The 26,896-nt window shown below is 40.1% G+C and overlaps 1 protein-coding gene across 1 annotated transcript; it reads right to left on the minus strand.

The window, feature by feature from the left end:
• Positions 1-1,039: 1,039 nt before the first annotated feature.
• On the minus strand, positions 1,040-9,920 carry AQP3 (aquaporin 3 (Gill blood group)). The gene is made up of 6 exons (XM_074281634.1): positions 9,588-9,920; positions 4,961-5,087; positions 4,352-4,489; positions 3,258-3,376; positions 2,634-2,851; positions 1,040-2,373 (listed from the first exon to the last, which is right to left on the minus strand). Exons 1-6 carry the CDS (start codon positions 9,693-9,695, stop codon positions 2,205-2,207), a joined length of 879 nt encoding a protein of 292 aa, XP_074137735.1. The 5' UTR covers positions 9,696-9,920; the 3' UTR covers positions 1,040-2,204.
• Positions 9,921-26,896: the final 16,976 nt, after the last annotated feature.

Below are 26,896 nucleotides of genomic sequence, written 5' to 3' on the forward strand. Positions count from 1 at the left end.
CACCTCAAGATGAACTTATCCTAGTAGAAAGTCCACTGCTTTCAGGAGACCTTGGGATTCTCTGAGGGTAGTTAGGCAGGCAGGAGAGTAAACTGTATGACGATCCAGCCCTAAAGTTAGGATAGTATTTGTTGCCTACCTCACTTAATAAGTGTGTGGTCCTAGGTAAATTACTTAATCTCTCTCCTTTATTTATTTATAAACCTTTTCCTCTTCTATAAAATTGGGATAATAAAAATAGCTATCTCATAGAGTTACTGAGATCAAATAAATGGAAAATGTTTTGCAAACTTTAAACCATTATAAAGGTTATTGTTATTATTAGAGCCCTTAGGGCTGGACAGCTAGGTCGCACAATAGATAGAGTGCCAGCCTTGAAAAAATAAGGAAGATCTAAGTTCACATCTGACTTTTACTAGCTATATAACTCTGGGCAAGTCACTTAACCCTATTTGTCTCAGTTTTCTCATCTGTAAAATGAGCAAAAGAAGGAAATGGCAAACTGCCCAGTATCTTTACCAAGAAAATTCCAAAAGGGGTCACAAAGAGTGACAGGGAGACTGAACAGTAGGATTGGACACCTACAGATTTGGGGTTAATGTGGATAAATGATAATTGACATTTTCATAGCTCTTAAGTGCTCTACAAATATAAACTAATCTGATTATTTTAGTCTATTCATTATATAAATATTATATCATAAATTATTGATTCATTTGGATAGATTTGAATTGGAATTTTCTCCACTCACCCTCCACTTTTCCTGTAAAGACCTGTTAGACAAGAGGGAGGGCTCAGCTTGAATGTGTTATACATGTCACCAGATGAATAGAAGGAGGCAGATAGGCAGCTCAGTGGATAGAGTACCTGCCCCAGAGTCAAGAGGGACTTGAGTTCAAATGTTGATTTCAGACACTTAAATGTGCTATGTGACACGTGATCTTGGACAAATCACTTAACCACAAGTGTCTCAAAAAAAAAAAAAAAACACCAACCGCCACCAAACAGATAACAGGAGAGAAAACCACAATAATTGATGTTTTCTGTGTAAATGTCTTTATTTAAAAAAAAAATTCAAGAAAGTGTATTGGGGTAGGGGTATCCACACAGTGAATAAGGAGTATTTAAGGAATAGGTACTCTCATTTGACCCATCTTGGGAATGCCCAGAGGGAATGAGAACACCCAGGAGCAAGGAATAAGGGGCACTGGTCTGGGAAGAAAGGCCCCCAATCCCTGCTGTAACATCTGCCAAAATGAAATATACCTGTACTTAGCACCCACCCTCTGAGGTCATGGATCAGGCTCGGAACATGCAAATAATGGCTTCTGCATAGAGCTCTGAACCTCAAATTGTGAGCTTCCCCCCAATATACATACCCCCAGGAAATTAATGTCTCCCTCAAGAGGTTCTTCTGCTCTCCCTGACTCCCCTTCACCAAAGTCTAGCAAGATCATCTACTGGGTCTCTCCTTTCTAGGACATATACATCTATGTTTACCCTCTCCCTTATATACAAATCTCAGTTGACACACACATCTATAATTGGCCATACCTGGCCATGCACAGGTGCACAATGCAGACACATACATACATATGTGTACATTTGAGCTTTCCTTACATTTTGCACTGTCATCTAACACATCTCCATTTAGAATCCCTTTCATTTGAGCCTTTTCCATATCTGGAATGGATGAATGAATCTGAGACTTTCCTAAAGTTAAAATACCCTGGTATATCTGTAACTCCCTTCCCATCTAAGTATTTCTCACATATCTGAACCCTTTCACACATCTGCTGAACTCCTAGCTTTTGCCTTTCCCTCTCCATTTTTCCTCTGGAGGACCTTCCAAGAACTCAAACCAATTTATTATTTCTGGCAAACTACTTCAGGTCTGGCAATCTCAGGGCAGGGCTTAAGTCCAACATCCATTGTAAATCCACACTGACCGTGATTCACAAAGATTCATTAACCCCTAGGTAGGGAGAGGTTTGAGGAGGCTTTTTTTTTTTTTTTTAAGCATTATTGTTAAACATAACCCTCAAAAAAGGATCTCTCAGAGTCAGAGGAGTGGGAGGGAGGAGGACTAGAGAGGTGGAGGCTATGGCTGCTTTGGGGGTATATCTCCAGCACAGTCCTCTCAGTGTTGGTTCCTAGGGGAAGGAGTGGAGATTTTGGAGGGAGAGGGAGCTGTAACTTCTAACTCAGATCTGTTCTTTGTGTTTCACGTGAGCCAGCTTGACATTCTCCTGCTCTGTGGAAGGAGGGGGAGCCTCCAGGTGAAATCCGATCATGAGCTGATAGACAAAAACTCCGCAAATGGAACCAAGAAGTGGTGACACGATGGGCACCCACCACCAGTGCCGACCCGTTCTGAAGAGAAAGAAAATGGAGAGACTTGAGTAACGTTCCTGGCCCGGTAACGTTCCTGGCCCGGCCCAGCTCTGCCTCCTCAACAAGGCTATAATAAAGAAGATATTTCAAGGTAATCTGAAGGACATTGGATGCTGCCCTGATCCTTTTGAGGAAGGATGGAAAGCTGGGAAAATTTCATGAAAAGAACCAGGGCAGAAGTTGGAAGTGGGAGCCAAACAAATGCAAAAAGGGAGGAAGAAGCAGGGCTTGTCACTTACGTGAAGACCTCAGAACCCCAGCCAGCAATGGCAGTGAAGAGGCGGGGACCAAAATCTCGAGCTGGGTTAACAGCATATCCAGAGTTGAAGCCCATGGATGTACCAATGACCAGAACCACAAAGCCAACAGTAAAGGCTTCCAGACCTCGGGGAACAGGGTTGTTGTGGGGATCCACAATAGCCAACACACAGACGATGAGTGATGCTGTGCCAATGAACTAGGATGGAAGAATCGAGATTGAGAAGAAGCAAATCCACTCTTGCCTTAATTTTTAATTCCCCTGATCTCACTCTCCTAGCTACTTACAGATCCCTCTTCGCTTTCCCAAGTGTTTCCTTGCCTCTTTGCTTACCCAAAACTTTTATGTCCTTGTAGGTTGAATTCAAGTCCTTGATCCTCAAAGAAGTATCCCTGACTGGTTCTTTCTGAGGTCCCCTAGTTTTTGGAATTGGAGCCACAAGATCTTCCTTAAACCATGACTTATCCTGCTTCATCCTTTATCTCATTAAGTCTTATTTCCCTAATTAGACTGAATTTGTTGCAGTGGAAACGGAAGTTTCTTCTACTGTATCCTTGGAGTAGATGCACAAAGAACCTGAGGACCTCACCCCAAAGCATCTTACCTGGTCAAAGAAGCCATTGACCATGTCCAAGTGGCCAGAGGGGTAGGTAGCAAAGATGCCGGCAGTACCGTTGGGGCCAGAGACAAAAAGTTCATTACCAGCAAAGGACCAAATTGCATCTGAAGAAAGATCAAACCATAGGTAAAGGATGAGAATGGAAACACCACTACTTCCCCTTATACCCAGGGAGCAGGGTAGGGAAACAGAAGTTCTCCAAGGGCAAGCTAAATGAGAACCTCATATCCTTACCCAGCTCCCCACAGAGCTCTCAGCCCACTAAGAATTCCCACATAGGATTTCTGAGGATTCAAAAGATCATAGATCTGGAGCTGGAAGGAACCTCAGAAACCATCCAGTCAGGTCCCCTGACTTCAGAGTCAGTATTCTTTCCCCTTTTCCCCTTTAATTCTTTCCTCTAAGCCCATCCTACTTCTATGAGTTCCAGACAGGTGGGAAAGGTGAATGGTGGGAAGAAGTCAGATTTCCCAGATGGAATCACCTTCCTATACTCCTCATATCCATATTCCCAGCCTAGACTTCCATAGAATAAGAAAAAGATATGGCCAGGATACCCTGGGGAACCATTATCATTGGTTCTTCCCTTGGAGCAAGTACTAAGGAGAATGTTCCCTCTGGATGTCCTGGCACACTCATTTCACGATCTATTCAAGTGTAAGCTACCAGTAAGGTAGGGTATTTATATTTTGCTCCAGGAAGACAATATAAAATAACTACCTTATTACATCAGAGGCAGGTTGGGGTTGGGGGAGAAGAAGGGGGGAGGGAAGAAGGGTCAGTGTTGAGTAACCAATCTCTGGTGTTACCTAACTTGTTTTTCCTTCCCTCCCATTGCTCCTCCCTTAATTTCCTTCGTCGGGGGCCCCAGTGAGTCATATACTCAGGTGGCTATAGGGTGGAGAGGCCCCCTCTGTCAGCACCTGGCCATTTGGGTGGCAGAATAAGTTAGTGACTGAAAGTTGATGGAATGGAGGGGAAAGGAGGAAGGGAAAGGACTAGAAGGGGAAGGTGAGGAAGTAGGGGTGGGAAATATAGGAAATAGAACACTAGTAGAGGGAAAAAGATTGGATCCTCACCATAGTACAGCCCAAAGACAATTCCAGCTCCTAGGAAGGCTCCCACAGTCTGGGCCAATGCGTAGATGGGCAGCTTGATCCAGGGCTCCCTTGCCAGAAAGCACATAGCAAAGGTCACAGCTGGATTTAGGTGGGCCCCTGTATAGAGAGAAGACATCATTCAGATATAACGGGGGGATGGGGGGAGGTAAAACAGAAGGAAAGGAGTTAGGTATTTAATATTTTATCCCTAGTTAAGGTCCTGATGTTTAGTCTACCCCTAGAAGGCTAGAACCAATTGAATGAGAGTTGCAAAAAGGCAGATTTCAACTCAATAAAAGAAAGAATAAACTATAACTAGAATGGGAATCCTTCTGGAGAGTGGGTTTTCATCATTGAAAATGTTCAGATAGAGTCAGGAAGATCACTTTTCTGAGATGATATGGAGAATCTCCCATATGGGGAGGGAAGTTTTAATTCTAGGCTTCAAGAGATACATGACAGAATCCCTTCATCCCAGGGAAAGGGTCCACAGGTCAGCTTGTTTCTAATATCTAAGAGAGACATTCTAAAGGTCAAGTAAGGAAGCCTACTCAGAAGATGTTAAGGGGGTGGGGCAGGGAGACATACCAGACACTTGGCCAGCAATAAGGATACCAAGTGTGACTGCAAAGCCAAAAGCCAGGTTGATGGTAAGAAAGCCACCATGGGTTCCTCTGCTCAACACAACCTGGGCCACAGAGCCACAGCCAAACATCTGTGCGGGAGAAATATAGGGTAAAATTGAGGATCACTGATATGTCATAGGGATTTCTTGTCCATGTGTCCATAATAGATACTCATTTTTACATACATATACACACACACACACACACACACACACACACACACACACACACACACACACACACAAGTATGAAACCTCATGCTACCAAAAACCAATTTCCTTCCTGCTGCCAATGGAGACCTCCCCTCCTACAAAATAATAATGTACAGTGGCCTGAAAAAAAAAAGTCATCTGATAAGCAGCTAAGGGGAGTATAAAGAGCACTGAACTAGGAATCATGAGACTGTGTTTATAGTTCTGGCTCAATCACTGTGATCTTAGGGCTGGCCATTCTTTAACCTTTTGTTTCAAGGATTATAGGAATAGGTGGAAAATAATCTGAAAGTTGGAAAACTTTATACAAATGGGGAATTACAATTATTTTATCCAGGATTCTCTCACACAAGGTTTTATCTCCTTCAGCTTTCAGTCTTCGGATAAAATAAAACCTCTTCAAGATCCTGATGACTACCATGTTTCTTCTTCTACCTACCTCTCTTTCTATAGGATCCAGTGATCTCTAAAACTGAGCTCAAAGGATCAAAATGATTTACCTTTAACATCTATTTTGGGGTCTTTCCTTCTTTCCTTTTCTCATTGCCCTCCATCTCCAAGGATAACCCATCATCCCCTAGCTAATTGCAATATATGGAATCAAAAACAGCAGAGGAAAGGGCAGGGCGGTATGCTAGTCGGGAGTTAGGACACCTAGGTCTTATCCAACTAGAAGATTAAAAATTTCAGGACAATTGGACTTATGCATTGGTAGAAGGAGTTTCCTTATAGGGAATTTTGTACATTGATTAAATTACACATCTGGAACAACAATAAAAAAAATCCACTCCACACAAATATACAAAGACCAGACCTTAGTTACAGACAAAATCCTGACAATCCCCTCCCTCCAACCAACACACACACATACACACACACCCCTTGTCCTGACAAGTCCTGCTTAATTTCTTTTCTGTCTGCGTTCCTATAAGCCTTAGGTTTAATTTCACTTATTAAATGGTACTGAATTCCTTCAGCCTTTCAACTTATTATACTGCTATCTTGAGCTGGCATTCAAGCCTGATTTTATTGTTTAATCTCTGTCTCTCCATTCCTCTACCCCTCCCCCGCTCCAGGATACAGCACATGGCCAAGCACTTAGGGGTAAAAGGAGAGGGGAGTAAGGGAAGAAGTGTGGCCTGTAAAAAAATTGGATAAATGTTTACTTGATTTGGATCCTTGCACCACTGAGGTGCGAAGAGCCTTAATTAATCCCTCTCTGGAGAGAAGGAAAAGGAGGGTAATGATGTGGTTTCAAGTGGAGGTAAAGGAGAGGGAAGAAAAAGAAAAACAAGGAGATGCAGAAAAAGGAAAACACACACACACACACACACACACACACACACACACATATACACATGGAGAATCTACAATGGAATTCAATTTAACAAACATTTTCTGGACCTGAAGAGAAATTGAAGAAAAAAGAGGGAGATAGAGAAGGGATCTAGACAAAGACAATGAGAAAGACTATTTAGAAAAGGGTAGGGGGCAGCACTACAGTATCAGAATTTCACCTCAGCTGAATAAAAATAGGTATGTAAGTACATCTTTAAGGTATAAAGTGACAGAAAAGAGCAAAGAACAAAAGTCGGGGTAAAGCATCCAGGGAAAGTGTTTCCTAGCCTTGGGGCACTGGGCTGGGGCCCAGCCGGGGTCCCTGCCTCCACTCTACTCTATCTGCCAATTGTTTGGGGAGCTGGCCCAGTTCCAGAGGCCAGGGAATAGGGTGGGGATGGCAGGAAGCCAGTTCACCAGGAGAGTCTCCTCCTGGCTAATTCCTCACCCCCAAAGTCTTGGTCTATTCTGATCTGCCTGTTTTGACCCTTTCCAATAGATGGGTTTGGGGGTCTGTCCAGCTCTCAGTAAAACTTTTCCCACCCCTCTAAGGAATTGCTTTCTTTCTCTTCTGGACATCTAACCTCACTCAAATCTCTCCAAATATAAGAATTTCCCCCCACTGATTTCAAACCTCCATGACTGAACCTTAACCCACCGACGATTATCCCAATGCCATCATCCAATCTCCAGGGTTCCTGAGTCATTCCCTGTCCCTTCTCTCCAAAATAAAGTTCTTCCCCACCTGGGTTATCAATCTAATTCAACTTTCATGGGTGTACCTACACTCACACTCGCTTGCTCAAATGCACTTGAAAGGCACCTCCACAAACATCACACCCTAATCCGCCCAGCCAATATACATTGAGATTATTCCTCTAATCCCTTGATGGAATAAGCAGAGCCTTCTCCCATGACAACGATCACAAGTTCTTATTTCACAATGGGAAAGCAGAGCACCTGAAAGAAGGATGAGGCAGGGGCTTGCTTTAAAATAGGAGCACCAACATCATTTCCACCTAAATCTTTGAAATGCTGCTTTTGAAAGGGAGGGTGGTGGTAAATGGAGCTTGTAGAAATGAACTTTCAGGACCACCAAGTTCTACTCCCAACCCTGTCTCCTTTGACATCTCAAGGCAAATAAGCATGGAAGGGGCAGGGGGTGGTGAAGAAGCAAGAGACTGGGATCTAGTTCTGTCCCCAAACTAACATCCTGCCTTCCTCTCTGTCTGAAAAACAGAATTGTCCTCCCTTGACAAAATTATGTAGAAACAACAAAGATGATAGAGAACTATCTCTGTCCTCAAATCCCACGCTACACTCCTGGACTCTTCTGCCAATTGATGGCACTATCTTGTCTGGGTACAGGTATCTGCAGACATGAGGGATGTAGATATCTCCAGATGGCTGGTAGAGAGCCTTGACAGTTTCCTGTGAGGCAAGAGGGTAGTGACAAAGTGCATCCTCTCCTAGTCTGCCCCTCTTTTCAAAGCAAAGGTTATATCTTAAAGTTCTGGGCTTTGTATTTTAATTGGTCAGGTTTTTCCATATGTATATACTGGTTCCTAACTGCCTCCAGCACTCTTGACAGCTTCTCTACAAGTCAGAGAACCTAGGGCAATAAATAATAGGGAGGCACTCCTTATTCCTCCCTTCCCCCATACATCTGAGAGAAACAGACAGACACAAAGAGGCAGAGACAGAGACAAAGAGAGAACAAGAGAGACAGAAGGAGACAGAACGAGAGAGACAGAGACAGAGAGAGAGACTGAGAAACTGAGAGAGCAAGAAAGCGAGTTGTTCAGCTTCACTCTGACGTAGACCCTTAAGTACTGCTCTGTTCCACCTATAGACATTCCAACCTTGGTATCCCACTACCACCCTCCAAATCTATTTTGGTTGCTATTTGCACAGTGCACTTAGCTCAAGGGGAATGAAGAGGGAGTTATAAGTGATTGGAAGGAAGGATAATTAAAAGTATACAACAAAAATAAAGTAGGAATAAGCTAGAAATAAATGTAGCAGAACAATTTAAATATACTTAAGAGCAACTACAAGCAAAAGTAACATAGTAAAAACCAGAATTTGTTTGTGGCTACCATGGAATAGCATAAGAATAAGTAAGAATCTCTGAGGAATTAAGTGGAAGAAAGTAAAGGCAATAGAAGTTAACAAGAGTAAATCACGCATAAAGTGAAGGTAATTTCATTTCTCTCCACGAGATGATCACAACTCTACACGTGGCAGGGACCACAGGATCCATCTAGTCCGCCTCCCTCGGCTAACACTTGGGAAATCGAGGCCTACTGAGGTTACACGACTATCAAGGTCACAAAGATGAGTGAGAGAGGGAGGATCCTCGGAGTCCTCCGTCACTCCTCTTCCCAGGTCTGCAAACTTTAAGGGCCCTTCATCAGTCACAGTCTTCCTATCTACAAGGACCCAGCCCAGGCCAACCTTTCACCACAAAGTCCTTCCGCGAGCCAGTCATCGCTGCTGGAGACTTGAGACGAATCTCTTAAGTAACCCCAACCCCCCACTTGCCCCAGATCTCGGAATACTTTTTATTCTGTGTAACTTTTGGACTTTCCTAAGTTTAATTATTCATTAGTGACTAGACGCTGTTGTCTTAATAATCCCCAACTAGCAGTTTCAAGCCTATTTCTTCTTGGCAAAAGCCGAACCCTTTGCTCTTTCCGCCTAGAAACTAGTTAGACCCCAAATTTCAGGAGATGAGAGGGTCGGGCGGAAGGTTTGGGCGTCCAAGGATTCTAGGGGGACCCTTAGCATCGCTCCCCCGCCAAGGTGGGCCATGTCATTCTGGTGGAACTGCTGCTAATGGAAAAGACGGGGCTGTCCAGTAGCTGGAGAGCGGACAGAGATGGCTTTGAAAGAACAGAGACGTCCATGAGAGAACTAGGTGGGATCGCCCTGGGACCGGGGAGTGAAGGTAAAGAATTCTCTTCCAGAGGAAACTTGGAGCCCTCCTCCGACTCGAGCCCTGCGCCGCTAGTCCCGCTGCCCCGTTTACTCTCTTACCACCAGTATGAGCGTCCCGAGGCATTCAGCGAGAGCCTGGCGCAGCAGCCGGTACCGGACCCGCAGCAAGTCCCCGCAGCGCGACACCAGCTCCTTCTGACGGCCCATGGCTGGAGTAGGGAAGCAGTACCGTGGGGCAGGAACTCGTGGAGAAGAGTGAGAGTGCGTCTGGAAGCTCCGTACGGGAGCGCCGGAGCTGCAGGTGTCAAAGCAAAGCGCGCCAAAGGAAAGAACCGAATAGGGCAGGAGCGCACCCTCCGCTAGCTCGCTGCAGGGGCCCTGCAGGGACCGAGCTTTATAAGGAGGCTCTGCCCGCCCCCCCAGGCTCGCCCCGCCCGCCCAGCCCGCCAGCTTACCAACCTTCCCGCCCGCCCAGCCTGAGCCTCCCGCCCGCAAAGGCGGAGAGGGGCGCGCCGGTTATAGGCTTCCTGGGGGTGGGACGAGTTTGACACACCGTGCAACCCCTCCATCCCCATCCTTAACCTTTCTGACAATCTTTTCTCCCCTAGAAAATTTCCCAAGTAGCTTTAGGACGCCGCCCACCTCACCTGGACCTGACATGGGAGAATAAAGACCCCTTATTCCAAGGTCTTCCTCCCTTTCCAGTCTCCTACACCCTTCTCCTTTTAGGTAACCCGCGCTTGGGGTTTTGGAGAGAGGTGAAGTCTGTGCATTGAGAAGAGAAACAGAGACTGAAGGAGCCACAACTAAGTCCTGAGCCTCCTTTTCCATGCAGCCGCTGTCTCCCCTCCACCATCATTTTTCCCGTCCTCTCTACCTCTTCCTTAGAAGCAAATCTTTCTCCAGTCAACAAACATTTCATTTTATTTATTTAAATAGTATTTTATTTTTTCCAAATATATGTAAAGATAGTTTTGAGTATTCACCTTTGCAAAACCATGTGTTCTAAATTCTCTCCTTCTCCCACTCTCCCCGGGACAGCAAGCAATCCGATAGAAATTAAACATGTGCAATTCTTCTAAACGCATTTTCATATTCGTCCTATCAAATGGGGAGGGGGAGACCCGAGAAAGAAAAACAAACAAACAAACAAACAAACAAGCAACAACAACAACAAAAGGTAAAAATTCTATGATCCATATCCAGTCTCCCTAGTTTTCTCTTTGGATGCGGATGGCTCTTGGAATTGCCTCAACAAGCATTTCTTAAGAGCGATGCTAATAAAAGAAAAGTAAAAATACGGTTCCTGCTCGGCAGGCCATATTCTACCTCGCTGACAACTTTGTATACACAAGATGTATAAAGAATAATGCGAAGTAATTTCAGAGGGAAGGTACTCGTTTGTGGGGAAGGAGAAGGAGGACTTGGAAGAGCGGACCAAGGGGAGACTGGGAATAGGAGGACTGCTGAAAGTCTTCTGAAGAAGAGGAGAGATGTGAAAAGAGGATTGAAGGCAACGGGGAAAACCAGGAATCGGAAGTGAAGAGTGAGACCCTGAAGGAAAAGGCACCAGAGTCGGGAAATGAGAGTGGAGTGTGTGAGGGGGGTTAGACTAAGTCCCTCGCTCTCTGAGTCTTTAATACTGTTTTTCATCAGAACACTCATATGCTCTAAACGTGTAGATCACATCTGCTGGGTGTATTGTATGTTCTGTATGGACATGTGCCCCTTTCTCTATGTTTTCCCTCACAAACTTGCCTCTCACTTTTTCTGGCTTCCTTCAAGACAGCTTAAATCCCATCTTCTGCGGCAGACTTTTCCCAGTGTCTTCCCACTTCTACCCCCAGTTTTCCCCTAAGAGATTACTTTCCATCCACTTTGGGTATATTTTCTGTGTGCCTAGTTATTTTCACTGAATTCCAGGGATTTGTAGCAAAATGTCTGACCTATAGTAGGCTCTTAATCAATGCTTACTGACAGACTGTCCTGCATGACAAGGCAGTTAGGATCAGCTGCTGAAAGTTCACAATATCAGAGCTGAAGATAATCTCAAAACTCATCTAGTCCATTTTACAGGTAAGGATGCTGAAATTCTGAGAGGCAATCTGAGTTGTTATTAACTTGGTATTAACTGGCAGTCAGCATTTGAACACAACTCCTTCAACTTTATATATTTATTATTATATAATATAAAGATATTATATATTTGCATACTATAAATTTCATGCATTTCTGAGTTTCTAAACATTTTTTTGGCTTCTGCAAAACTCCCCCCTAATTCCCATTTAATTTTTATGCTAATTTGTGATACATCAAAACTGAAATGGGAAAACTTTTCTGACTCAAAAGCTGAAACTTCCAAATTTAAGCTACCACACTTCTCAAGGAAGCCCTTCCTAGTGGCCCACTCCCCAAAATGGGGGGCCAAGAGGCTCCCCAGCCAAGAAGCAGATTTCTGCTTCATTTAAGAAAAGACTTGGTAACAAACTTTTGTTTAATTAAATAAGCTTACGTCAGAGCTACAGAGTTCTTGATCTTGGAATGGATGTTAAAGGAACATTTGTGAGATACAGTGCAAAAGAAATTGCTTTCAGGAAAGCAAAGGACTAGATGACATCCCTTCAAACTGTAAGACTCTTTAGTTCTATAACTCTGTGATTTGTACATTGCATCCATCAAACATGACTATGTTTGTTTGTATTGTATATTTTGTACCCAAAATGCTAACAAAAACAAGAAGGCTTCAAGTATGGGGAACATACACCTTCTAAGCCAGAGTTGCCAGATCATTTGGCAAAAGTTCTTGCCTTTGGAACCTGACTAAAATGTATAGCTATCTCTTCCATATTGAGACTTTTTCCCATTTCAGTTTTGATGTGTCACAAATTAGCATAAAAATTAAATGGGAATTAGGGGGGAGGTTTGCAGAAGCCAAAAAAATGTTTAGAAACTCAGAAATGCATGAAATTTATAGTATGCAAATATATAATATCTTTATATTATATAATAATAAATATATAAATCATATATTTATATGATATGTGGTATATATTTGTAGTATAATATTGTATAATACTAACATATTTTATATTTTAATACCATAACAATTTCAGACTTCTCTGGTACAAGAAGAAGGCCAAAAATTTTAACATGAATTTTCTACATCACAGGAGGTACTATACCTCTAACACCCATAATGTGGAAGGGATAACTGTAATTGAGAAATAATTTTTTAATAAATTGAAATACAATAAATATAGATAACATGACATTTTGAAATTAAGTCAAATGCAGCCTGTGAGGATCTGAATTAGTGAGCCCTGTTTCTGAGTTTGACAACATTGCTCTGAATGATTTGTGTGAAAACATGAACAAGAATTACACAGAAGAAGGTGTGCTAGGGTTCTGATTATTATGGGGAGAGGAAGTCCCCACATGCATAAAATCATAGATTTGTTAAAGGTCTCACACAAATATGCTCTATATGATCATATCTAGGCATATTAAGCCATATGGTACACATTGTATATATTAACATATACTCCTCACCCCAGATTTATTCAGGGGGGCAGCTGATACGGAAATAGGACCTATTATTCCAAAAATCTGGGCCTCTTTCTAATGAGTTTTCACCCTGTTCCTTGGGAACTGACTTTAAAGCAGGTATTCTTAACTCAAGGTTAATTAACTTAAAGAATATGCATTTTGATATAGATGTTTCAATATAATTGCTTTCCTTCATAATTCTATGTATTTTATTTTATACACTTAAAAACATTATTCTAAGAAGGGACTCACCAGACCATCAAAGGACATGTAAAAAAAAGTTAAAAACCCTTGCTTTAAAAGATTAGAGAACCTTTGCTTGGAAATGGGGTCATTAATCTTAGATTTTGAATTGTCAACAAGAAAAGGAAAGGGGAGTCCCATTACCTTTTAATAAAAAGGGCTCACCCAACCACCCACAGCAACTGACACATAATTTCATAAATGGGAAACTGAGCCATGGCATAGGTTCCAGATGACTCACAGATCTCAGTCATAATGGTGACCCAAGAATATAGTTACCCCACATACCCCCTGGGATCAAAGGGCAAGGAAAGGAAAGCTTCTGGAACCCTAATTAGAGACCCTGTCAGTGATTTGAGGGAACTTGCAGGGTCAGATAGAGCTGTGTCCAAAGTCTAGGTTGAGGGAGGGACTATCTGGCTCCAAGGATGTCTAGGAAAGAAAAATGAAAATTCATAGGTAAAGTTAACTGGGCATGATGCCCAAGTGATTATTGGGAGGCTAGTACCTGTGATAATACAAACATATATGGGCAAACACAATCCTACACACATATATTTCAATATCGACTGTCACATAAACTCAAACACATTCAAACTGACACCTATTCATATGGGTTTACAGACAGAATCATCTAAAATAAACTAAAATAACAACCAAAAAAAGAAAAAAAAAAAAAAAGAGCTCTCTCAGACATATTACTTTTTCTGAAGTCAAAAATCTCTTCTGGCCTTAGGGGACCAGCTCTCCTGAAGACAAACCAGTTCTCCCCTTCCCTCCACACTTCCTACCCTTACCCCACCAAAGGTTGTCATCATGAATCACAGAGATTACCAGCATTGCCCGCCTCTCATTGACAGGTATGAGTCAATGACTCAAAATTAAGAATGCTAGTTAGGACAGAATATATAGGACTTAGTATCATAAAATGAAAAAAGTGCGGAACCAAGAAATATGGAAAAATAGTTCTTTCAAGTTGAATGGGATCCTGGAGGTCAAGTGGGTCAAAGACACCTACATTTTCTTAATACTTTGCCTTTATGTGGTCAGAAATCCATATATATGTGATTTTAAAAAATGTATAGTTTCCTATAGTTATAATTGCTAATTCATCCACTCCTTCTAATAGATATATTGTCTTATTCGTGCTTCTTGCTATTTTGGGTAGTTTTTTGGTTGTTGTTTGGGGTTGGGTTTTGGGGTTTTTTTTGGGGGGGTTGTTTGAATTCCTAAAAATATCAGATTTATATCCCATTGTCAGGTGGACTGTGTTTGATATACTGGCTATGTATTGTATAGTTAGAATCTAGTTCAAACCCCTGATTTTTCAAATAAGGAAAATAAAGTGTCAAGACAATAAGCAGCTACTTCACAACTGATTTATGGTAGACCTGAGGCTTAAAAAACAAAACAAAACAAAACAACCCCTAAATTTCCCAGAATTATCTACTACTGTGTTCTCCCAGCACTTGTCTGCTCCCAAAGTATTTTACTCCCAAACTGGCTAGAACCAGGATTTTTAGGAGCTCATAAAAAAAGGAAGGAAAGAGGGGTAGTTAGGTAGTACATTGAGAGAGGTCAGAATTTCAGACACTTATTAACTGTATGATCCTGGGCAAGTAATTCAATCCTGATTATTTCGGAAAAAGAACAACAAAAAAAAAGAGCAGGGAGAAAAGCTGGAGGTCCTGTGCCACATGGGAGTAAATGACTTCTTATCCTAAGCCTGGGAGTCTGTCACTTTGTCTTTCTTCTGTCAAAATTCCTTTCCCTGATATCTTGTCTTATTCCCTTACTCACTACCCCTCTCTTATCCAGGTTGTCTGCCTTAGAGGCTAATCAAAATTCATAGAATCATTGTATTTCATATATGAAAGATGCTTTAAAAGTCATAGAGTATGAATTGTTTTATTTTTAAATAAAAGATTTTTTTTTATTTTCAAAATACATGCAAAAATAGTTTTCAACATTCATCCTTGCAAAATCCTATGTTCCAAGTTTTTCTCCCTCCCTTCCCCTCTCCCCTAAATAGCAAGCAATCCAAAATATGCTAAATATGTGCAATTCTTCTAAACATATTTCCACATTTATTATGCTGCACAAGAAACATCAGTTCAAAAAGGAAAAAAAAAAAAAAGAAAGAAAGAAAAAATCAAATAACAAAAAAGGTGGAATACTATGTTGTGATCCACATTCAGTCTCCATAGTTCTCTCTGGATGCTGAGGGCATTTTCCAGCTCAAATCTATTGGAATTGCTCTGACTCATCTATAGTTGAAAAGACCATCACAGTTGATCATAACATAATTGTGGCTGTGTACAATGTTGTCTTGGTTCTACTCACTTCACTCAGCATCAGTTCATGTAAGTCTCTCCAGACCTTTCTGAAATCATCCTGTTGGTCATTTCTTACAGAACAATAATATTCCATAACATTCATATACCACAATTTATTCAGCCATCCTCCAATTGATGGACATCCACTCAGTTTCCAGTTTCTTGCCAGTACAAAGAGGGCTGCCACAAATATTCTTGCACATCCTTGCACATTGAAGCCTAAGCAGATGCTGGGACTTCTTCCATGTCACACAGCTAAGAGGCAGAGCAGGGCTAGAATGCAGGTAACTCCTAGTCCAGCATTTTTTCCCCATTATACCTTGCTACCTCAATTCTCAATGTTACTCCTCTTTCCCTTCTGCAATGACCTCATCCAGCCTCATCTGCCCTCAGAATACCTTTGCACTTTCAAACAGGTACAGATCTTCTGTAGAGAGACTCAGGACCTGGAGAGGCTGGTGTTGAGAGAGAGATATCACACTACGTCCGGCCAAAAGCAGACTTGGAAAGGGTAGAAAAGGGAAACTGATGCTAGAATGTCTTCCCCTTCCCCTGACCTAGAGATTATCTGAATATCGCTCTGTTAGGAGGGGGCAGTGTCAGGAGGAGCAGCTCTCTCCCCAGAAAACATATGGTGTGATCACACATATCACGTTCTTATATCAATACACAAGCACACACATACATACCTGCACATTCATATGTACCAACACCAAACCCCACATGTACATTCTGAGCATACAAACATATTCTAAACTCCATCCAACTCCATCTATTTCACTAAGCGTCTTTTAAATGTGTACTATTTCCTGGACATTGGAGGAAATACAAAGACAAAAATGAACAATTCCTGCTCTCACACTTACATTACTGGGGGTAATGCACATGTAGAGACATTCACATGTGTGTACATATAATCTGGGGCTCCCAGATACTGTTAGGATAAAATATAAATTCTCTTTTGTTATTTAAAGCCCTTCACAAATTGGTTCATTCACTGTTCCCCAAACCTGATGTTCCATCTTCCCTGTTCGTATTTTTGCCCAGGTTGTCGCCACAATCTGGAATATACTATTTCTCATTTGTACTTCTAAGAATCTCTGGTTTCCTTCAAGGTTCAGCTCTAATATTCTCTCCTATAAGAGACCTATTCTAATCTCCTCATCTCTCCATGGGCAATACCCTCCCATCCTGAAAATACTTTTTATCTGCTCTGTATATATTTTGTATTTATTTATTTGTTCTCATATCATCACCCCCTTCCCTAAACAAAATATAACTCTCTGAAAGGAACAATTTTCTTTTGTTCTTTTTTCCCCTTTCTTCCTTTTTCTCTCTTTTTCCTTCTTTTCTACCTTCTTCTCTTCCTCTTTTTAAAATTTTTTTCACCCTTTTTCTTTTTTCATTTTTTCTTCCTTCATTTCCCCTTCCTTTTTCTTTCTCTCTCTTCATTCTTGTTCTTCATTTTTCTTCTTTCTTCCTTTCTATTTCTTCTTTAAATTCTTTCTTTTTTTCCTTCCTTTTTTGTTACTTTTTTCCCCTTCCTTAATTTTTCTTTCTCTTTTTTTTCCTCTCTTCCTTCCCTCCCGTCCTTGTTTTCTCCCTTCCCACCTCCCTTTCTCTTCCTTCCTTCTTTACTTCCTTGCTTCCTTGCTTTCTACTTCAGCAATTCCAGCACCTAGCATAATGTCTGGTACATGGTAGGTATCTAACATTATTAAATATTGAATAAGTGAATAGGAAGTTTTTAGAGTTTCTATTCAACAAGTAAGGAGGCCTAAAACCAAAGCTGGAGGGAATAGAGTAGATCCAAAGTAAGGAGGAGTTATGGAGAAAAAGGCTGAAATAGGATAAGGAATGAGGAAAAAGAGGTTTTTGGTTTTCATTCAATGACCAGAGTCATAGATTGTCTTCAGGAAGAGGGATAGTTGACAAATACAAAGAGGTCAGTTCTAGACAGAGAAGAGATACTTTGATCCTCATATTTTGCCATCTTATTTTCAATCGACTCTTGGGTCCCCAAATCCTTGGCTATCCTTCCTCCTAAAGATCATGCTTCTTCCCATGTTATCACCACTTAGTGCACTGGAATCTCTTCTACAAACACTGGTAGAGATCATCGTCTCCTCCTTCCTTGATTTTCTCTCAAAGAAAATAACCCTCTCAGGGATTCTCTGAGAATGAAATATTTCTAAGGTACACACACACACACACACACACACACACACACACACACACAAATATAGCCCAGACATTATCAGGATAGGGGTAAGTGATTCCAGGAAATGCTGACCTTGAAGGGCACAGACAAAAGATCAGAGATTTAATTCTGAAAATTTAATCTAAATAAGCTAATCTAACTACCTTACAAGGAAACTGAGGTCCAGAGGAACAAAGTCTCCAGCCAAAAGTATCCTGCTGCTGATAGCCAAGGTGTTAATCTAGGTCCTTTAACTGTTAAATCCAGCATTCCTTCCCTTATTATTTTATATTGCATCTCAGATTCTTGGTTCCTCTAGACAATATCTGGTGTCCTTTTTTCAAATGTGAGGAAACAGAGGTCTATTGAGGGTCAGTGCTAGAGTCTTGGTCTCTATAGTTCCATGTCAGAAAACAAAGGGGAGATGTTTAATAGCAGTCAGGGGCCAAGTGATTTCCTAGCTGGGAATTAGGATCCTTGGGGCAATTAGGGCCTGTGGAGGCTGTTTAGATGACAGGTCCCCTCTACTACCTCCTGCCTCACCTCCAGGGTTGGGCAACAGGCTTCTGTTTCACCTTGGGTGTGAAGTATAAACTGGGGGGAGAGGACCTTCCCCTGTGGGTGGCTCTGACTGACTGACGCAGGCAGGATGAGAGGGGAGTGGGTAATCAGAAGGGTTCTTAGGGGAGGGAGTGGCAGAGCAAGTCAAAGCCTGCCTGGACAAAGCAGATCTTTTGGGAAAATGGGGCTTAAAATGGTGGTGAAAAGGGGAAGGGGTGCAGACTTATCTGGTCTGGGGGAGAAGAGGAAATTGGAACCTGAATTCAGGAAGTAGTGAGTAAGAGGAAAAATGGGTTTTTTTTTGTTTTTGTTTTTTAGTTGTTTTTGGTTTTGGTTTTGTTTTTTTTTCAGATGGGATTTTAACTTCAAAACAAACATTTCATTTGGAATTTGAGAAAACTCATTTTTTTCTTTTAAATCCAGGAAATCATAAGCCATGATCATAAAAGGATTTAGGGATCCCCTTGTCAATAACAAATCAAGAGAAAAAAGAGAAATTCTGCTGACCTGAATACATTTTGCTAAGGTCTTCCTTGTACACGCAAGGCTTTGAATATACAAAGACTGAACGTACATGTACCATTCTTCTTAGTTTTAGCAGTTTAGTTATAACTGCATAGAGAGCCATCTTAATTAAAATGATCTATATCTTGCCACTCTACCCAGATGGTCTGGAAGGGGAAGTGAGGCAGGTGACCTTGCACAGCCCTCCTTCCCTTAAATCCAAATTCACTTTCATGTCATGGCAGTACCTCCCTAATGTCATGGACCTCTTCCAGAATGAAAGAGAAATAACAACCTCTGTTAACAAAGCTACCCCACTGGGGATTAATTTGAATTGGTCAATTAGCACTTTTTTTCTTTCTCTTTCTTTCTTCCTCCTCTTCTTTCTTCCTCCTCTTCTTTCTTTCTTCCTTTTTTTCCTTCCTTCCTTCCTTTCATTCTCTCCAGCTAGATTTCTTTCTTAAGAATCATGCCTTAGACCTGTGTGTGCCAAAATGTTTGTGGCAGCTCTTTTCATAGTGGCTAGAAACTGGAAGATGAATGGATGTCCATCAATTGGAGAATGGTTGGGTAAATTATGGTATATGAAGGTTATGGAATATTATTGTTCTGTAAGATATGACCAGCAGGAGGAATACAGAGAGGCTTGGAGAGACTTACATCAACTGATGCTGTGTGAAAGTAACAGGACCAGGAGATCATTATGCACTTTAACAACAATACTGTATGAGGATCAGTTCTGATGGAAGTGGAAATCTTCAACATAAAGAAGAGCCAACTCACTTCCAGTTGATCAATGATGGACAGAAACAACTACACCCAGAGAAGGAACACTGGGAAGTGAATGTAAATTGTTAGCACTACTGTCTATCTACCCAGGTTACTTATACCTCCAGAATCTAATACTTAATGTGCAACAAGAAAATGGTATTTACACACATGTATTGTATCTAGGTTATTCTGTAACACATGTAAAATGTATGGGATTGCCTGTCATCAGGGGGAGGGACTAGAGGGAGGGAGGGATAATTTGGAAAAATGAATACAAGGGATAATATTATAAAAAAAATTACTCATGCATATATACTGTGGGGAAAAAAATTATAAATTAAAAAAAAAAAAAAGAATCATGCCTTAAACCCAAATCACTCTCCCTCTCATTGATTGAACCACAGTAAGTCTCAGGCAAAACTCCAGTTGATCACTATTTGGACTATGATTGACTCAGAGTGAATTTAAATAGCAATTATCCTGTTTTGGCCAGAAACTCTGAGGGTCTTTTTCTCCCTGATTTATTTTGACTAGCTAAAAGAGGCCATTCTTTACCTCAGTTCTTCTTACCTAGCCTTTAATCATTGAATGAGTGTTGCTTTCGTCAAACTGAAACTCTGTTAAAGATTTTAGGTTAAAAAGACCAAGATCTTCCACTGCATTTAGCGCCATCTTCCATTGTCCTGAACTATATCTTGCCATTGGAGTCAGATGGCTTTGGAGGAGAAAGTAAGGCTAGTTATAAAGACTAAGTTAACACCCTGGATTCCTTAAGAATCAACTGGAGTCAGGATAAGCAAAAGTCCTTTATTCTTGGTTTTTAGAGGTAAAAGTGAAGGGAATGGACACTCAGGATCTCCTCCACCTCACCTCTCCATCTCCCACCCAGAAGTGACTCTGGCTTGTCTTACTCCACCCCCTAATCCCTCTCACAATTCTCTGTATACACCAAACAATTGGGCCAGCACAGGATAATGGGAAGAGCCATTTTCCAAGAATATTCTAATAGAGTATTGTCCAATCAGTAATTAGCCTTAAGTGCTCAGTTGTCCGACTTCAGTGCATCAACTCAGAGTTTCAGCCCTTTACAGCTGGTGATTTTGTACAGCCCATTCTCATTTAAATCCAATTCACTTGCATGTCATGGCACCATCTCCCTGATATTGTGATTTTCTCTGAGAACAAAGGGCAAGTAACAACAATAGTGGACCATTTTATTCTTGCATCTTTTCATTGGTTTCTTCTTTAGAGTTGCCCTTTTTTACAAGTCAAGATTTGGTTCTATGTTCAAAAATGTTTTTGTGATTTTTGCCTTGTTTTAACATAGTGATAACTGTTTCCTTAGTTGGGTCAAGACCTATATGGACAATGGTGCCATTAGTTACTGCAGTGTGAACACTGCAGGTTATCAGTGGAAAGGATGTATTTCTTTCTGTAAATCAGCCTGCTTTGCCAATTTGCTAAACTCTCTAGTTCCCCTAATTCATCTAGATCATCCTCCTCTGGGATGGATGTGTACTAGACACTATGTTTCTGCCTTGGCTCTGTGAAAAATAGGAAAGATAATGGTTTTTCCACAAATTTTGATTTTTTGTTTACATTGGTACTCACAAGAGAGTTGAATTTCAATTTGACAAGAGAAGTCATCAAACAAATTCTAGTGAGGAATTTTGGGTTTGGAGATAGGGGATTTGGGCAATATTAGGTGAAAAAAAGAGCTTAGGCCTTGAGAATCTGGAGAAAGAAATTGCAAGACAGCTTGTATGATACTGAGAGTAAATGATAGGAGTCCTGGGGGACCATGGAGCAAAACAATATGGTAGCATGGCAAGAATGTTGGCCAGATAGTTTTCAGATGAAGAAATTAAAGTTATCTATAGTCATATGAAAAAATGCTCTAAGCCACTATTGATTAGAGAAATACAAATTAAAACAACTCTGAGGTACTACCTCTTACCTATCAGATTGGCTAATATGACAGAAAAGGAAAATTATAAATGTTGGAGATGTGTGGAGAAATTGGAACATTAATGCATTAGTGGTGGAGTTGTGAACTGATCCAACCATTCTGGAGACCAGTTTGGAACTATGTCCATAGGGCTCTAAACTGTGAATATCCTTTGATCATACCCTTTGATAGACCCTCTTCTAGGTCTATATTCCAAAAATATTATAAAAAAGAGAAAAGGACTCACATGTGCAAAAATGTAGCAACTCTTGCTGTGCTCTCAAAGATTTTAAACTAAGGGAAGGTCAATTAATTGGGGAATGTCTAATGAAATTGTGGCATATGAATGTAACAGAATATTGTTGCTCTAAAAGAAATGATGCACGTGGATTTCAGAAAAATTTGCAAAGACTTTCATGAATTGATGCTGAATGAAGTGAGCAGAACCAGGAAAACATTGTGTACAGTAATAGTATCGTTGTACAATGATCAACTTTGTTAGACTTACCTCTTCTCAGAAATATAATGATCTAAGACAATTTCAAGACTCATAATGGAAAATGCCATCCACATCCATAGAAATTACAATAAACTTTGAATAGATTGAAGTATACTACTTTCACTTTGTTTTTCCTTTCTTGTGGTTTTTCCTTTTGTTCTGATTCTTCTTTCACAACATGAGTAATGAGGAAATGTGATTGTACATGTATAACCTATATCAGATTGCTTGCTGTCTTGGGGAAGGGGAAGAAAGGAAGGGAAGGAGGGAGAAAAAAAATGGAATTCAATATTTTATAAAAATGTTGAAGACTATCTATGTGTAATTGGAAAAAATAAAAGGGGGAGAAGAAAGAATGTTGGCCAGGAAGCAATGAGGCCTATATTCTAGTTTCTATCATACTACTAGGCAGTCAGTATAGTTCACTTAATATCTCTAGAAAGTTTCTTTTTTCTTGTTCCTGGTAATATATGTACACTAATTTTGAAAATACACAATTCTTTATCAATCATGTTGGAAGAGAAAAATCAGAACAAAAGGGAACAACCATGAGAGGAAAAAAAAAGAAAAAAGTGAACATAGAACACATTGATTTAAATTTAGTCTCTGTAGGTTCTTTTTCTGGATGTAAATAGCATTTTCTATCCAAAGTTTATTGGGGTTGTCTTGGATTACTGACAGCTGAGAAGAACCGAATTTTTAATAGCTAATCACCCCACAATTTTGCTGTTCTGCATACAATGTATTCCTGGTACTTCATGCAAATATTTTCAGGTCTTTCTAAAATCAGCTTGTTTTTCATTTTTTATAGAATATTCCATTATTTTCAAATACCATAACTTATTCAGCCATTCTCCAATGATAGGGATCTACTCATTTTCCAAAAAGAGCTGCTACGAACAAGGTTCTGGGTATTTTTCCCCCTTAGGCAATTGGAGTTAAATGATTTGCCCAGAGTTACACAGGTGGGAAGTGTTAAGTATGTGACAGTAGATTTGAACTCAGATCCTGAAGACTTCAGGGCTGATGCTCTATCCACCCAGCTGCCCCTGGGTCTCAGTTTCTTTAGCTGTAAAATAGACTTGACAATATTTACTCTAACAACTGCACGAAAATGTTTTGTTTCATTTTGTCTTTGGCTGTGTTTTTTGCCATTTTAAGGAACTATCAGAGAAGAAACTCCCTGTACTAAAACAGATTAGCATCTGTTTGTATTTTATGGTCTCAGAAAGTTGCCTGAGGTCTGAGAGGTTAAATGATTTGCCCAGGATCACACATGCAGTATGTGTCAGAAGCAGTGTCAGCAGGTTATGAGAATCAAACAAGATTATGTCTGTGAAAACATTTTGAGAATAATAAAGCACAATTTTGAAAATTAGTAGTGTGAAGTATTATTATTAGTCTGAATATACTAATAATATTTATTTAGTACTTATTATGTGCCAGGCCCTGTGCTCAGTGCTTTACAATTACTATCTCACTTGATCCTTACAACCCTGGGAGGTAGATGCTATTATTATCCTCATTTTACAAGTAAAGAAACTGAGGCAGAGATTTCATAGCCCAGAGTCACACAGCCCACCAGCACCACCTAGCTGCCTCTAAGAGTATATTTATCATGGGACCCTGAGGGAAACGTGCTTTAAGCCTGTCTTTCCTTCCCATGCTCCTCCTCTCTCAGCCAATCTCTCAATCCATGTTGGTTGAAAACCCCTTTTCGATTCATTAGTTGAATTACCAATTGGTGAATTATCAAAATAAAAACAAAACAAGACAAAACCATCATAATATAGCATTAGTAAGCAGCAATAACAATAGCCAAAATGAATGTAACACTAAGATTTGTGAAGCAGTTTTCATATTTATTATTATCTCATTTGATCAGAAGCATTTATGATTATAATTATAAGCTCCTTGAAGGGACTGCTTTTTGCCTATTTTTGTGTGCCTAGCACACAGTAGGCATTTAATAAATTTTTGATTGAAATACTAGTCAAACCTGTCAAAAATTGGCTAAATGTGCTATAGTGGAAGGAATTCCATTTTCAGCCAGAATTTACTGTTTATATCCCGGTTCTGCTACATGACCAATCATTTTCCCTTTTCTGGAAAAAATGAAAGTATCACATTGACTGTGGAATGACTAAGCAAAATGTGGCACACATATAAAATGGAATATTGATTGCTTTCCCAGCTTGGATATGATGCAAGTCACCAATTCTAATTTTTTTTTGGTGAAATGAAATGCTTGATAATTTACCTTACCTCTATGCTCTGAAATATCCCACAAACTATTATAGGACTTACACAACCTAAGGACCCCTGGTTTCTGCCATTGGCCTGTTTCTGCACCCTTAGAATTCTCAGTTCTTCCAACCATCTTGCAGTTAAACTTCTACTATGTTATCATCCTTAATAAGAGAATGAACTATTTTAGATGAGACACTGTTTTGTTTTTTTCTATTTGAATCTCCATCACTTAGAACAATGCTTAGCAATATAAATCACAACCATTATAATATTGCATTTTTAAAAACAATCAAGAAAACACACTAAAACTGAGCATTGAATTTTCTAAGTAAGCTTGCCTCCTAATTAGAAATCTGAGAAGGCACCTCCCTTTCCATTTTGTGCAGTATAGGGTGAGACTATGTTAAGTGTTGATTTACTTGATAAGTTTTGCTGAACTAATTTTCTTTAATCTTTATAAATGACAGCACTGTGGGACAGGGAGGATAGAGGTGCATATAAATAAATGTAAATGATAGAGAAACAAAAGATCAATTAAAATCATCTAAAAAAAAAAAAAAAAAGGAAAGGAAAAAACCCTAAAAATAAGACTTGGACTAAATAGAGATCAAATTCCCTGTCAGACTTAAATCATATCATTTTTACATAGTTAATTGTTGTCCTTCGTTTTAGAAGAGAACCAATGACATAATGGGATGATATTTTGACTCTTGCATGAATTGGATTTAAGTGAGAGAGTTGCACAAAGTTTCCAGCCTCATTTTCTCTTCCAGATTTATCAAAGTCTAATAGCAAGACAAAAGTCAGGATGATTACTGATGACTTGGGATGTAGTGGATAATCTTGGGGTCTGTGATGTTTGACCAAGCTCTAAGCTTTCCACAGTGCCTGCTCCAGCTGCCTTCCTGGTCATTGGAAGAAATTATTCATCTGCCTATTGCCAGAGGAAGACTTCACATCATTCACATCTAACCCACAAACATGTAGGAGGTCCACAGATTATCTTCACCCTGGTTTTGTCCATCTGCAAATGTGGTTTTGTGCTACGGCTTCTTGGAGCTATAGGTGAGAGCTGAATGACAGATGGGATACCAAAGGTGGGTGAGCATCCCTGCAAGGATTCAGCAAGCCCTCATACCAGAGGTGCTAGTGTTTCTGGAACACCCCACTTAGCTTGTTCTATTCCTGAGCATTTCTTGTTTAACCTGAATTCACTGAACCTCTCAAAGCTTCAGAAGGAAAAAAAAAACTAGCTAAGATCCCTATACTGGTAGACAAACAGCCCTGGCACACTAAGATATCCCTCTGCCAAAACACCAAATCCTGCATTATCTGGGATTCATATAACCATTCTATATTGGAGCTTGTCATCCTTTCTTTGTGAAATTCTTCGTGGCCTAGGTTGGTCAGGACTACCCACTATTACTACTGCACACTACCCATAAGATTGGCCAGGGCTGTCAGATGAAGGATGATCAACTCATCAAAAATATGGTGCAGTAATAGAGTGTCAACCCTGGAGTCAGGACCGGGATTTCAAATCCATCCTCAGATATTTAACACTTACTAGCTGGGTATCCCTGGGAATGTCACTTTATTCCATTTGCCTCACAGAAAAAATAATAAACTTGTGATCTGTCTTAGGATCACTTATGATCTATCTAACAAAGAGTATCAATGATTTACTCCTAATTAAAAGATTTTTTTTTCAGGCTATTAAAGTGTCTGCTATTACAAAATGTTATTTTTGAGATGATTGATTTGAAACTGATGTTCTTTTTGATTAAGTGACAGGGAACTCCTTGCTGTATCACCTCTTAACTCTGGGCATTTTCTCTGGCTGTTCCTCATGCTTGAAATGCTCTTCTTATCTCATCTCCTGGGAACTTTGGCTTCCTTTAAGTCTCAAAGAAAATCCCATCTTCTACAGGAAGCCTTTCTTAATCAAGCTCTCTTAAATTCTAGGGCTTCCCTTTGTTATTTCCTATTTATCTCATATATAACTCGTTTTGTTTGTATTCGTTTGTTCTCTCTCCAATGTCCTTTCTTCTTTTTGCATCTCCAGTGCTTATTACAATGCTTGGCACATAGTACCCACTTTTAAGTATTTATTGACTGACAGTTTATCCATACCAATTCTTTATTTGGCTAATATAGCTTCCAGATTAATAAGACATTCATGAAGTCATTCAAGAAGTTGCTAAACATTTGCACTTTTTTTTTTGCTTGCATTTTTTTTCTATTTTTCCTTTTTGATCTGAATTTTCTTGTGAACAAGTTAATTGTATAAATATGTATGTTTAACATATATTAGACTATTTGCCATCTGGGGAGGAAGTGGGGTTAAGGAGGGGAAATTTGGAACACAAGGTTTTGCAAGAGGCAATGTTGAAAAATTATCCATGCACATGTTTTTAAAATAAAAAGCTTTAATAAACAAACAAAAAAGTTGCTAAAGAAGAGTCTAATAATATCTCTTAAACCAGATAAATGATAGACTCAATAAAACTGAAATTATTTTTGGGGGAAAAAAGACATAAATTATCCATC

Source organism: Sminthopsis crassicaudata, chromosome 1, assembly GCF_048593235.1.
Source record: "Sminthopsis crassicaudata isolate SCR6 chromosome 1, ASM4859323v1, whole genome shotgun sequence".
NCBI classification, from domain to species: domain Eukaryota; kingdom Metazoa; phylum Chordata; class Mammalia; order Dasyuromorphia; family Dasyuridae; genus Sminthopsis; species Sminthopsis crassicaudata.